Genomic DNA, 13,470 nt, shown 5'->3' with positions numbered 1-13,470 from the left:
TTTCAATTGATTATAGATAAATATCCACTTCATCCAGCACTTTGTTTTTTCTCTTTTCTAAATTTTCCGAAACTCTTTATTGCCCGAGAAACAATCTCACAATCTTTTTTTTTAAGTGTCGTATATACAGTAGCCTACATTACAACCATTCTCTTCAGTCACTTGTTTCCCACCAATATGTAATGCCGTAATGTGCTGACTTACATTTATAGTTTTGTTCTGGCAGATGCCTTTAAAGCGATAGTTCGGTCAAAAATTTAAATTCTCTTATCATTTACTCACCCTCATTCCATCCCAGGTGTGTATGACTTTCTTCTGCTGAACACAAATGAAGATTTTTCGAAGAATATCTCCGCTTTGTTGGTCCATACAATGCAAGTGAATGTGATCAGACCGTTAAAACTCCAAAAATCACATAAAGGAAACAGAAGTAATCCATACGACTCTAGTGGTTAAATCCATATCTTCAGAAACAGATTGGTGTGGGTGAGAAACAGATAAAAATGTAAATCTTTTTTTTTTTACTCTAAATCTCCACTTTCACTTTTACATCTGAACGTGAAAGTTTAAGTGTAGATTTAGTAACAAAAAGGACTTAACTCTTTTGCATGTATTATCAAACCGTTGTGATTGCACTACGCTGAACCCAGACGCGTATGATCAAACCAGTGAGATCTGCATTCATGCTACTATTTACCAGCAAAATCGGTTGTCATAATGAACCAGCTGCTCAAATGGTGTTTTCAATATCTTTATTTTTATATTTAAATATGTTATAAACTGTAAAAAAATCACTAAATAAAAGTATAAAGTCGTTACCCTCGGAGCACACTGCTTAAAAGCAGCATTCTTGATGCCTTGTTCTCTGATTACAAAGAATATACAAACTAGTTAGTCCACTCGAGCCTTCTACCATTTCGTCCATCACAACCACTTCTGGTGCTGGGAGAGAGGAAGGTCTATGTTTTTAGAACCTTCTATGCTCTTCTGTTATATATTGTTCTGTTTCTCACCCAGATCTATTATATCACTTCTGAAGATATATATTTAATAACTGGAGTAATATGGATTACATTTATTTTCCCTTTATGTGATTTTTGGAGCTACAAAGGTCTGATCAACATTCACTTGCATTGTATGGACCTACATAGCTGAGATATTTTTAAATAAAATTATCATAATATGTTATTAGAGGTTTATGAAACATGCTAAGTTGAAATACTGGCTTCTCTGAAAACAATGCTACAGCTAGTATCTTCTACTTTGAAATGTCCATTCTGGGACAGAATTTCTGTTTGTGTTTTGGCCTGTGTGATCCGCTCACTGCCAATATCCCAATAGTATTTTGACACCCCGGGTTGGCAGAACTGAAACAAGTTGGCAGGCAAACACAGCGCCTGCAGCCATGGAAGCTAGCAATACATCTAGCCAACATTGACAATCCAAATGAGCTGGTTTATCATTTTCAAACAATAAAACATTGTAAACGTATACATTAGCTGATCAACTTACAGTGTAAGGCTCGTCGCTTGCCATTGTCAGTTTGCTCATTCCTGTTGCATGTCCTTAACCTGGTAACCCGCGTGAGCTTCGCGTCTGGGGAGGAGGGGTAGGGGACACAACTCTCTGCAGTATTTTGAATTTGGTCTGCAGTACCCATTTAAAATGCTTGATGTCAATGGTACATATTGCTCCTTTAAAATAACGGTAGTATTGCCATGGCAATACTGGCTACGGCAGCTATGCAGACAGGTGTGATAGAACAAAATGATAATGACACTCTGCAGTAAAGCAAGCTTGAGCTCCCTTGATCTTACCCTTTCTTTGTGTGTTGTCAGGTTTTTTGGACACTTCAGCCATCGGTCTGAATGGCAGCTGATCAAAATTAATTACAAGTCCATATTCACCAAAAGGTGCACAGATGGAGACTACCAAACCTGGCACCTGCATAACCAGGTAAAAAGAAAAACGTAAGCCTAAGCCGTACATGGGCATTTACTATTTCTAAATCATGATATTCATTGTAACTAACTTTGATGTTGTTTTATAGGGTGAGCCATGCATAATGGGTCAGAAGCAGATCTACATGAAACGTCGTCCAGGTAACTACTGTATGGTGGGTTGGGACAGCTCCAGAATCCTGTCTGCAGAACCCTGCATCTGCAGAGCACATGACTTTGAGTGGTGAGTAAACCACACTAGAAATGAAAACTCTGTAATTATTTATTCTCCCCCAAGGTCTTTGAAACCTTTATTTTGTTTTGTTATTTGAGTTTTGTGCTCCACAACAAATGGAGAAACAAAAGAAGAAATTTTGAAGAATCTTTACAGCTCCAAATATGGCCTAAAAAGCACATAAAGTCTTCCTAAGACAAGTGGCAGATATACGTAAGAATTCATGTAATCGGGTTCACATAAACAATGGTAAGCATGATTCGGATGGTGCATTTTTGCTCTAAATGTATATTTTTAATCATGAATGGTTAGGTTCAGGGAAGGATTAGTAAATGATGCATTCTTGTGGATTGATTACATCATTTACTTCTTAAAAGTCAACTCCATTTTGATGCCACTCTTTGGACACTCCACACAAAAACCACACTTTCCATATTCATCCACTGGAGTCAATGGTTTCAATTTATGTATGTAAACAGACCGATTCAGCTGTAGAACTTTTGACCTACTGTTCACAGTGCGATCAGAAACGACAACATAATTGATTGAGCTAGCCTTATTAAAAAGTGCATTCAGTCACTGATTCTCATGCAAAGGTGGTGCTTCTCTAGTCTATCACAGCATAGCACAGCCATCTGGCATTTATGAACTGAAAGAGCCTCTTTATAAAGTTGAGTGTGGTGTAGATTTCCTGGTGCAGTGCAGTTGTTTTGTTTTGTGGACTTGTGTGCTGTTTTGGTGGGCTCGTAGGTGTTTATAAAACTGCACTGCCTCCGCGTTCTGTTGACTGGAGGTCCGGGAGCTGTTTTCAAGGATCTCAGAATAGTGCTTCTGCAGCAGTCTGCTACTTAACCTCCTCTTAAGGTCAGTGTAGGTGGGGTTGTTTCCTTATCAGATTTTAGATGCATAATAAACACAGTCACTGGACGTCAATGCTTTCAAAGGGATGCACCAATTTTCCGAGACCGATTGTTTGGTGGTTCATTTGCATTTACATTTATGCATTTGGCAGCTGCTTTTATCCAAAGTGACTTACAGGGCACTTATTACAGGGACAATCCCCCTGGAGCAACCTGGAGTTAAGTGCCTTGCTCAAGGACACAATGGTGGTGGCTGTGGGTATCGAACCAGCAACCTTCTGATTAACAGTTATGTGCTTTAGATTATTAGATTATTATTAGATGTGAAAGGACTAAATATTAAATGAAACAAATGACAATAAAATGCAAAGTAATCTCTTCAGTAATCAAAATACTTTTTGAATGTAACTGTATTCTAATTACCAATGATTCAAATTGTAACTGTAGTGGAATACAGTTACTTATATTTAGTATTTTAAATACGTAATACCGTTACTCTGCATAACACGTATTACAACTATTTGGAAAACACTCTGAGCTATAAATCATTCAATAAGATATGATTCAAACTAAATTTATATACACAGTTCTCATATGTGTGCACCAAACTCCACACATGCATTCCATATGCATCCTTCAAAAATGATCCATAATAAACTCTCAATTTTAACATACAACTCTTCAGAACATATATTTAATGCAATTTATGAGCATCTTGTGTCAGATTTGATATTTACCCAAATAATTATCAACCGATTAACAAAACCTGAAACTCTCTTGCACAATGTTTGTTTTCAGGTCTCAAACATGAGAGAGTACTGGAAAGTGTAACAAAACCCTTAAAGGGGCCACGTCCAATTATGATTAGGTTAACATACATACAATTTCTCAACTTGGCTACATAATAATTTTCATTACAGATTGCGCTATTTGCCTGGCACAATTTAAGTTGCATTATTACCATCAACAGGTTGCAGGAAGTTAACAATAAGCAGTAAAAAGTCACCATTTCTGTTAATCACGACATCAGTAATTCATCATTAATTTGTAAGTGATTCTAGTGGTAAAACAACACAAACAGCATATGCAAATAAACAACGGTAATAGTACACACAATGCATTAATTGCGAATCCCCCTAAGTGTTTAATCTTCTTCCATCTGAGCCCAAGCTCTGTCAAACACAATTTTTCCTTAATTTATTCTCTTGCCATGTTTGGTCTTATTTTTCAGCTAACAGTATCTTCGGAAAAAAAGCATATAAAGTTATTAGAGGGATCTGAACATTGTTCTAGAGATATGCTAATTCACTTTATCTAAATGCAAGTATTCCAAAGGATATCTCTGGCTGTTTAATTTCCCTATTCCTTTGATTCCAATGCTGGATTGTTTGACTGAGCCATTTTTGGCTCAATGTGCAAAAGTACAGACTACACTAAAGAGAGTACACATCCTCTTCACCACATCTGTGGCACTTACATGTCAGGATAATGATTGAAGTCAACCTCTCCAGCACACCTGTGATTTTATTCTTAGCATTCCTTACTTAAATATTCCCTGCAGACTGTTTGTGTTTACAGATTTACCTCTGCTACTGCAGAAACCTGCTCTTGGAAACAATAAACCTCAGCTCTCCTCTTATAGTTTCCTTCCACACCATTTATATAAAGGGTCTGAGTCACTGTTTTGCACATAGTAATATGGTTAGAAGATTTCTTGCCAAAGCCGCAGTGCACAATTTAGAACAAATTGTGTTTTCTTTTATTTTAGGTACAATTTTTACAATAATGTCAACTTTATGTTAAGTTTGGCCACTTTTAATGACAGAGGCAGGAAGAGTAAAGAAATAAGGAAAGAGATGAGGACACATTGCAGGCTTGACTCAAACCTTCAACCCCCAGCACCATATCTCCGCATCTGGAGCATATAGGTGACCATAATGAAAAATCATAAAATAAATAAACATGCTTAATGAATATGGCTTGGATACATATGATCGTTGGACACACCACAAGAAGACAATCTCAAGGTCAATTTATTTATAGAGCACATTTACAAACAACAAGTGTATACCAAAACTCTGTACATGGGCAAATAAACCCAAAAATGAAAATTCTCTCATTATTTACTCACCCTCATGATATCCCAGTTGTGTATGACTTTCTTTCTTCAGCAGAACACATTTGAAGAATAACAGAAAAATATCTTAGCTCAGTAGGTCCTTAAAATGCAAGTGAATGGAGATTTCTCTTCTGAAGTTCCAAAATTCACAAACAGCATAAACGTCATCCATATGACATCAGCTGTTAAATTAATGTCTTCTAAATTAAAAAAATGCTTTTTCTTTGTAAAAGATGCATATTTAATGATGCAGTAATTTGTTTAACTCTAAATCATGCCTCCGGTCTGAAGTTCCGGTTACTCTCATCCTGATATTGAAATCCAGCACAAAGCATTTTTCTGATTGTATTGCCAACCTGAATTCAGCTTAAGATTTCTCATTGTAATATTTGTAAGATAACTGGCAATGGAAATGGTTTGGCAGATTGTCAGATAGCAGCCAATAAATTAAGACCATGTATCTCTTAAAAAAATAAATGCTTGTAAAATAAAAATGATTGATTTATGGCTTTGTAAGTTCACCCTAGGAGCATATGCATTTAACGCTAGGCCACAGTTCCAAACAATTAGCCTTAATGGAGTTAGAATAACATCAAGTTTCAACATGTAATTCTAGATTTTGTTTCAGCATATTGGTTCAAACTTGAAGAGTTAGTTTACAACCCTATAGGGCTTTGTGACTATGAAGTCTTTAAAATCGGAATAAAGTTAAGAGAATTTCTGCCAGAACAAAGGCGAATAATTATCAAATTCTTTACAACACATTTACAATTTTATGAATTTTGCTTTGTTTTGTTTAGGTTTTTTTGTCTTGTATAATTATAGATCCATAAAGCATAGTTTAATTGCTATTTCCTTTATGTAATGGGTTTTTATGGAATTTGCACCAGCAATATTTGTGATGATACTGAGACGACAAGCTACTAAACAGATTTAATTTGCATGCAAATTTGTACCCAGTTATGCTTGTTATCTTAAATTGACAGCATGTGGAAAAGCTCTGGTACCCTTTTATGATTTCTTTCTGAAGGAGGTCAAATTGCCGCAGTCTAATTTAAGTCCATTATTTCCTATGAAAGTTTGTTTTAATTTTTTGTTCTTTTCTTTAGCCAGATCAATTTAACCCACTCTAATATAGGTTAGACTGCTGTTAAATGATATAAAAATGCATGAAAACTAAAACAACTTTATTTGCTACTTCACATTTGCTGTGAAACCACCAGATAACTTTTGATTTGTTTTGAAATGGGTAAAACAGGGTACGTGATATGAAGTGTTATAAATCTTTTGGAGTCTATCTAATAGTTCTGATACTGAGAGCTAATCTAATGACTGTGATTGGTTTAGATTGTGCTGTCTCTCTGACTTGTCTTCTAACTGGAGACTATCACAAAATACTGTATCCTGTCAGAATGAACAATGACTGTGGGAAACAGAATAACCAACCATTATGTATTTGTTGTGAGGACATCTGGAATTAGGAAATCATAATATCTTTATCTGTAGCAATAAACATGGGCATAGATTTGTGTATTAATAGCAGTAAAAAGCTTAATTGAGTAAATGAGCTAATGTTCACAAATACAACCTTATTGTAAAGATTTACCATTTATAATCAAATATTAGATTGGAACTGCACATAATTAAAAAAGCAAATGCCTGTTGGAAAACAGAAGCCCCTCTGTGCCATGAGGGACCATGTGTGGTCCGAGTTTTGTTGTGGATCACTAATTAATTGATAAATCAAAGTCACTGGTGATATTTGAACAGACATTCACTTCAGCAGGTTTCAGGGTTTCTGCGACTTGAGAGAATGAACAGACGTTGAGGACATACAGTATGCTGAAGCCTAAAAAAAGACATTTGTCATGAGAGAATTAATACATCTCAATGGTTGAAATTGTCTGAAGGGCATGAAAAGGGGCAAATGGTTGAATGCAAGATGTATTACTTGACGTGGGTAGTTAAAACATGCTATTTTTCAACAGTATTGACATGTAAGGGGAAAAGATGGTCAGCAAATGTCTCAAGCTAGATTCAAACTTGAAATATCCACTTTGTGGCACTAAAAGTGAGTACAATTTTCTCCCAAAAGGATGAGGCTTTTAACGTTAATTCTCTATTGAGTTTTAATTAAATGAAAACGACCTCCTCTACGTGTGGCATGATGTTTGATCATGTGATGCGATGAGAACCAATAAGATTTGACATTATCAGCAGAGCTGCCATATTTAATTTAAGTGCTTTATTAATTACAGTATATTATTTAATTTGAGAATGAATCAGGACATAATTTCCATTTGGTTCATTGAACGAAGTGATCATATCGCTTGAAAAGACTTAGAATATAGTGCACACGTCGTATCGATTACTTTTAATGTGGTTTAATGGCGTTTTTTTGTAATTTTTCGAGCTTGACAGACCAGATTGACTATTCACTTTAATTATATCATGTAGACTTTTTTCAAAATGTACCTTGTATGTTCCCTGGAAGAAAGAAAGTCATTTAGGTTTGGAGTGACATTAGGGTAAGTAAATACTGGGTGAACTATTTCTCACTATTTATCTTTGAAGTATTTTTATTGTGTGTGTTTTGCAGTGATTATGGTTTTGAAAGACGAGGGGATGGAAACTGTCTACCGGCATTTTGGTTCAACCCCTCATCTGTGTCTAAAAGCTGCATCCAAGGACAAAACTACATCAACAGCACAGGGTAAGAAACACACACACAGATTTGCTTAGCTATCTAAATAAGAACACACCATGAGAACTCACGACCACTCTAAAATAAATACTCTAAATCTTTAATGTATTGTTCCCTCTCGAGAGGTCTCTCCTATTGCGTAAGTAGCTTACGCTATGGGAAAACTCAGTTTCTCGAGAACTATTGAAGTCTTTATGTAAAACGCATTGCAGCTGCACAGCAGACAGCAATGAGCGAGGCAGCTCGGTCATTGGCTGTGCTGCGGCAACTTGCTCGAACCAATGATGGGGCGACTCTGAATGCGCAACCAATGAGCGCGCTTCGCGCTCGCGCACTCAGAGCCTGCCAAGATGGGCGTGGCTAAGGCTATATATTAGGCGCCCCGTCATGAGAGTTCTTTAGATTTAATCTCCTTCAGCAAAGACCTTCTCTTCGCTGGATCCTCCGGATTATTGGAGTCTTTTCGCCCGCCGTCGACAAGCCTACAGCAGGACTGCTACGAGGACGCCGGCGCCTTCAGCCGCCTTCAAAGCCTTCTGCTACGCCATCCGGCGCGCATCACCTTGATATCCTTTTACTAAGCTACTTTGCAAGTGTTCGCCTCTGCGACACTTTTTTGTAATTTAGTAAAAGAGCAAATTCGAGGCGTTGTTTCAAATGCCTTCGACCTGCGCCTCGTACAGAGGCCCTCTTCCTGACGGGGACTGCCACATTTTCTGCGCTCGCTGCCTGGGACCTGACCACGCAGAAGCTGCTCTCACTCGAGGCGGATGCCCCGAATGTGACTCCCTGGGCCTCACCGAGCTGCGCGCTCGCTTTGCTGCCTTCGCCGCGAATGAGCCTGCTACCACCGTGCTGCCATCCCCTCTGTTCGAGCCGCGCAAGAAATAGCGCCGCTCACGGAGGCCGCCAGAGCACGCGGACTTCAGTGACGTCATGCCACCACCCGATGCCTTCACCACCACCCGAGGAATCCCTGCCGCCAGTTCAATTCACACAGACAGACCAGCACCCCTCCGGAGCGGTGGGTCTCGTCTCGTTCGGCGCATCAGGGGACGACGGTGAAAAGGATGACAGCCTTTCCATTGACGCTGCATCCGACGACTGGCCGGGCTCGGCCTTCGACCCCGTGCCGTCGACATTAGCGGACATGAGCAGGGGCACCAGCATGGACTCAGAGATCGTCCGCATCCTGTCCAAAGCCGTGGAAGACCTCGGGCTCGACTGGTCTTCTCCGGAAGAACCCGCCCGCAGCCGGCTGGACGAGTGGTTCCTGCAAGGGCGCCGGCAGGCCCCTCGACAGAGACCCTCCCCTTTCTTCCCCGAAGTTCACGACGAACTCACAAAGTCGTGGAAAGCCCAGCACGCTGCTCGCCTGAAGCCTTCTTTCTCTTCCTCGCTCTCCTCGGTGGACGGCGCGAGAAAAAGAGGCTACGAGGGGACCTCGCCCCTCGAGGAGGCTATGGCCAACCATCTGTGCCCACCCTCCACCGCTGGATGGAAAGCCAAAGCTTCTCATCCCTCGAAGCCCTGCCGATCTACCTCAGCTCTCGCCGGTCGCGCATATGCCGCAAGTCTATCAGGCCAAAATTCTCCGCACCATGAACGAGTCTGGACCTGAACCTGAGGCTTTCAAGGACCTGCGCAGCGCCACTGATGTAGCCCTGCGAGCCACAAAGGCCACCGCCCAATCCATCGGCCGGGCCATGGCTAACCTGACTGTCCTTGAGCGCCATCTGTGGCTGACGCTAACAGAAATGAAGGACGCGGATAAGACGCCATTCCTCGACGCGCCTATCGCTCCAAGCGGCCTGTTCGGACCGGCGGTAAGAGAGTTCGCTGAACGCTTCACTGAAGCCCAGAAGAATTTGCAGGCTATGCGTCACTTCCTGCCCAAGCGCTCCAGCTTGTCACAGAGCCGCCAGAGACCGCCTCAGCTGCAGCAGCGAGCCAGGGCGGCGCCTCCCATCTCCCAGCCCAGACCTGAAACGGACGCTCGATGCCGCTCGCATTCCGCTAACCGAAAGCAGCCGCCTGAGCGACGGGGACCTCGGCCCAAGATCGTGCTGAACCCGGAGCCTCGTAAGTCTTCCTAGCCATAGGAAGAAAAAGAGAGAGTGCGTGTCTCGCAAAAGCCGGACCACTCTCTCCAAAACGTGTAAAACATTACCCAGTCCCCTTACAGGCAGCTGGAAATGTCTGTACAGCAGTCAATGGGCCAGTCACAGAACTCGCTCACCTGCAATCAAACGCCGTTTTAACGGCAACACACAGAAATCACAAAAAGAGTCATTTTCTGCCTGTGTCACTAAGGGGTCACGTGTCCACACTAAAGTGCGCATTCCCACATATCAATACTGTCCAAACAGTGCCGAATACTTCCCCAGCTCAAGCTGGACGCCCCATAAATGTGGATCGTGTGCCTATTGTCATGTATGCACCACTACACACAAGCACTGTTCCCACAGTTATAAACACTTCCCCAGTAAAAGCGGGAAATACTATAAAGGTAGCGCACGTGCCTGCTGTCATGCATGCACCCCTACACACAAACACTGTATGCATGCCCAAAAACCCCCCGCCGCGAGCGGAAGGCTTTATGAAAATGGCGCGCGTGCCTACTACGGTATATGCACCCCCACCCATAAGCGCTGCCCATACAGTTTCAAACAGTTCTCTGGCTCATGCCGCAAGCATCACAGATGCGACGCGCGAGCCAAGAAACTCCCCGCTAAGAACGGGAAGCTTTATGAACGTGGCGCGCATGCCTATTACAATGTATGCACCCCCACCCGTAAACACTGTCTATACAGTTTCAAACATTTCTCCAGCTCATGCTGCGAGCATTACGGAGATAGCGCGCGTGCCTGTAATCTCACACGCACCCCTGCACTCGGCACTCAACAAAGTTGCTCAGCGACCTCCCGCGCCTCTGAGAGCTGTAAGCTCAGTGTTAGCACAAGGCAATTCGCCGGCAGGGCCCATACGTCACTGCGACGCCCCCAGCCAGCATTCAGCCCATATCTGTGCGAGCAAAAGCCTGGGAAAAAATCACCGACATGCCGAAATGGGATTTGAACATAATAAAACACGGTTACTCGCTTCAATTCGCTCGCAGACCTTTTCAGCGGTGGTCGAGACAAAAGTGAGGAAAGATGTTTCACATGTTCTACGCACCGAGGTGCTCAAACTGATAGAGAAGGGCTCTATAGAAACTGTTCCTCCCTCTATGAGCGAGGCGGGTTTTACAGCCGCTACTTTCGCTCCGAAAAGGACGGTGGCCTCCGCCCCATCCTAGATCTCAGACATCTGAACAAAGCTTTAATGATTCGCTCGTTCAGAATGTTAACGACCAAACATATCCTCGCGCAAGTTCGCCCGGGATTGGTTTCTATCAGTGGATTTGAAAGACGCTTACTTTCACATTCGATAGCGCCTCATCACAGGCCATTTCTGAGATTCGCTCGAGGGACAGTCATACCAGTACACAGTACTACCATTCGGCCTATCATTGGCCCCCCGTACATTCACGAAATGTATGGACGCAGCACTTTCCCCCCTGAGACAGTGGGGAGTGCGAATACTGAATTACCTCGACGATTGGCTAGTCCTAGCACAGTTAACGACGCACAAATCTTGGATTATCAGCCATCTAGAATGCCTGGGTCTGAGAATCAATTTTGCAAAGAGCGTGCTATCCCCCAGCCAGAATATCTCTTTTCTGGGAATAGTGCTAGACTCAGTGCAGATGACAGCGCGCCTCTCATCAGAGCCGCCGCTATTCGGCGCTTTGCAACATCATTCAGAGCGGTAGCGCTACGTCAAACAATTTCAAAGGATGCTCGGTCTCATGGCCTCGGCATCAGCTGTACTCCAGCTAGGATTGTTGCACATGCATCCTCTCCAACGCTGGCTCAAGAGCCGTGTCCCCACTCACGCGTGGCGCTCAGGCCACTTTTTAATCAGAGCGAATCACGACTGTATAAAAGCCCTGACGCCCTGGAAGGCCGTCGACTGGTATCAAACCGGCGTGAGTCTGGGCGTGAACACACGGAGAAAAATGATCACGACAGATGCCTCCAAAATAGGATGGGGGGCCCTTTACGAGGGCAGGCCTGTCTCCAGTTTTTGGTCAAACCCGGAAAAGCGCCTACATATAAACTGTCTGGAAATGAAAGCGGTCGCCTTAGCTCTCAGAGCCCTGCTTCCGTACCTGAAAAACTAACGCGTCCTGGTCCGAACGGACAACATGACGGTAGTATCGTATATAAATCGCCAGGGTGGACTCAGGTCGAGCTCCCTGCACTCTATGGCCAGGGAGCTCATCTTATTGTCACAGCACAACCTGCGCTCGCTGAGAGCAGCGCATGTGCCAGGCGTCCTGAACCAGGGAGCGGACATGCTGTCCAGAGACAAAGTTCTCCCAGGAGAATGGTCTCTCCACCCCCTGACGGTTCAGTGGTTATGGCAAACCTTTGGCGAGGCAGAGGTCGAGCTCTTCGCCTCCAGGGAAAATGCGCACTGCCCTCTTTTCTTCTCAAAGAGCACGGACGCGCTCGCCCAAGTCTGGCCGAGCCGCCCCTTGTATGCTTTTCCCCCGATCGCGATGCTACCTCAGGTCATCAGTCGGATCAGGGAGGTGAAATGTGCAGTGCTCCTGGTAGCCCCACTCTGGAAGAACCAGACGTGGTTTCCAGAACTAATGCAGATGATGCAATCTGCCCCATGGCCAATTCCGTTGAGGCTGGACCTCCTCAGGCAGGCCAACGGGATGATTCTTCATCCCCGCCCCGATCTGTGGGCCCTTCATGCATGGCCCCTCAACGGGGTCCAGAGAACCTCCCCAGCGGAGTGTTGAGAACCATCACTGAGGCGCGAGCACCCTCTACGAGGTGCTTATTTGCCCAAAAGTGTTCAGTGACTGGTGTGATACCAAGAGCTTGAACCCCAAATCGTGCGAGATACCAAGTGTACTCGCCTTTTTGCAAGAGCTGCTGGAGGCGGGCCGCACACCCTCCACGCTCAAAGTCTATGTGGCTGCCATAGCAGCGTCACACAATCCTGATAAAGAATGCTCATTAGGGAAAAACGACCTAATCATTCGTTTCCTAAGAGGCGCTAGGAGGATGAACCCTCCTCGCCCCCCCTTGGTACCGATCTGGGACCTAGCCACGGTCCTGGACGCACTCAAGAGTGCCCCGTTCGAACCTCTCCGAACCGTGCACCTTAAACAGCTCTCGCTCAAAACTGCGCTCTTGCTGGCACTCGCCTCACTCAAGAGAGTGGGCGACCTGCACGCACTGTCATCAAGCGCTGCTTGCTTGGAATTTGGACCTAACGACTGCAGAGTTGTCCTTAGGCCAAAGCACGGGTATATTCCTAAAGTGCTCTCCACACCCTTCAGAGTACAGGTGATATCTCTGGCAGCTCTATCGTCTCCAGCAGACGAAAGCGACGCTAATTTACTCTGCCCGGTCAGGGCACTCAGAGTATACTTGGAACGTTCTGCCTCATTCAGACAGACAGAACAATTATTCGTATGCTTTGGCGGCCGCACTAAAGGTCTCGCAGTTTCAAAGCAAAGAATATTGCGCTGGATAGTAGATGCTATA

At 43.6% G+C, this 13,470-nt stretch overlaps 1 protein-coding gene across 1 annotated transcript in view; it reads left to right on the top strand.

Moving 5' to 3' along the window:
* LOC127651440 (VPS10 domain-containing receptor SorCS3-like) overlaps nt 1–13,470 on the top strand; it is a 349,046-nt gene that overhangs the window by 296,116 nt on the left and 39,460 nt on the right. Inside the window, exons 15-17 of the mRNA XM_052137262.1 lie at nt 1,839–1,956; nt 2,051–2,184; nt 7,754–7,867. Coding sequence (XP_051993222.1) covers nt 1,839–1,956; nt 2,051–2,184; nt 7,754–7,867 — 366 coding nt within the window. The remainder of the gene's footprint in view (nt 1–1,838; nt 1,957–2,050; nt 2,185–7,753; nt 7,868–13,470) is intronic.

Source organism: Xyrauchen texanus, chromosome 11 (assembly GCF_025860055.1).
Source record: "Xyrauchen texanus isolate HMW12.3.18 chromosome 11, RBS_HiC_50CHRs, whole genome shotgun sequence".
Classification (NCBI taxonomy): domain Eukaryota; kingdom Metazoa; phylum Chordata; class Actinopteri; order Cypriniformes; family Catostomidae; genus Xyrauchen; species Xyrauchen texanus.
The sequence above is the reverse complement of the archived record's forward strand: the minus strand, read 5'-3'. Positions and strand labels throughout refer to the sequence as shown.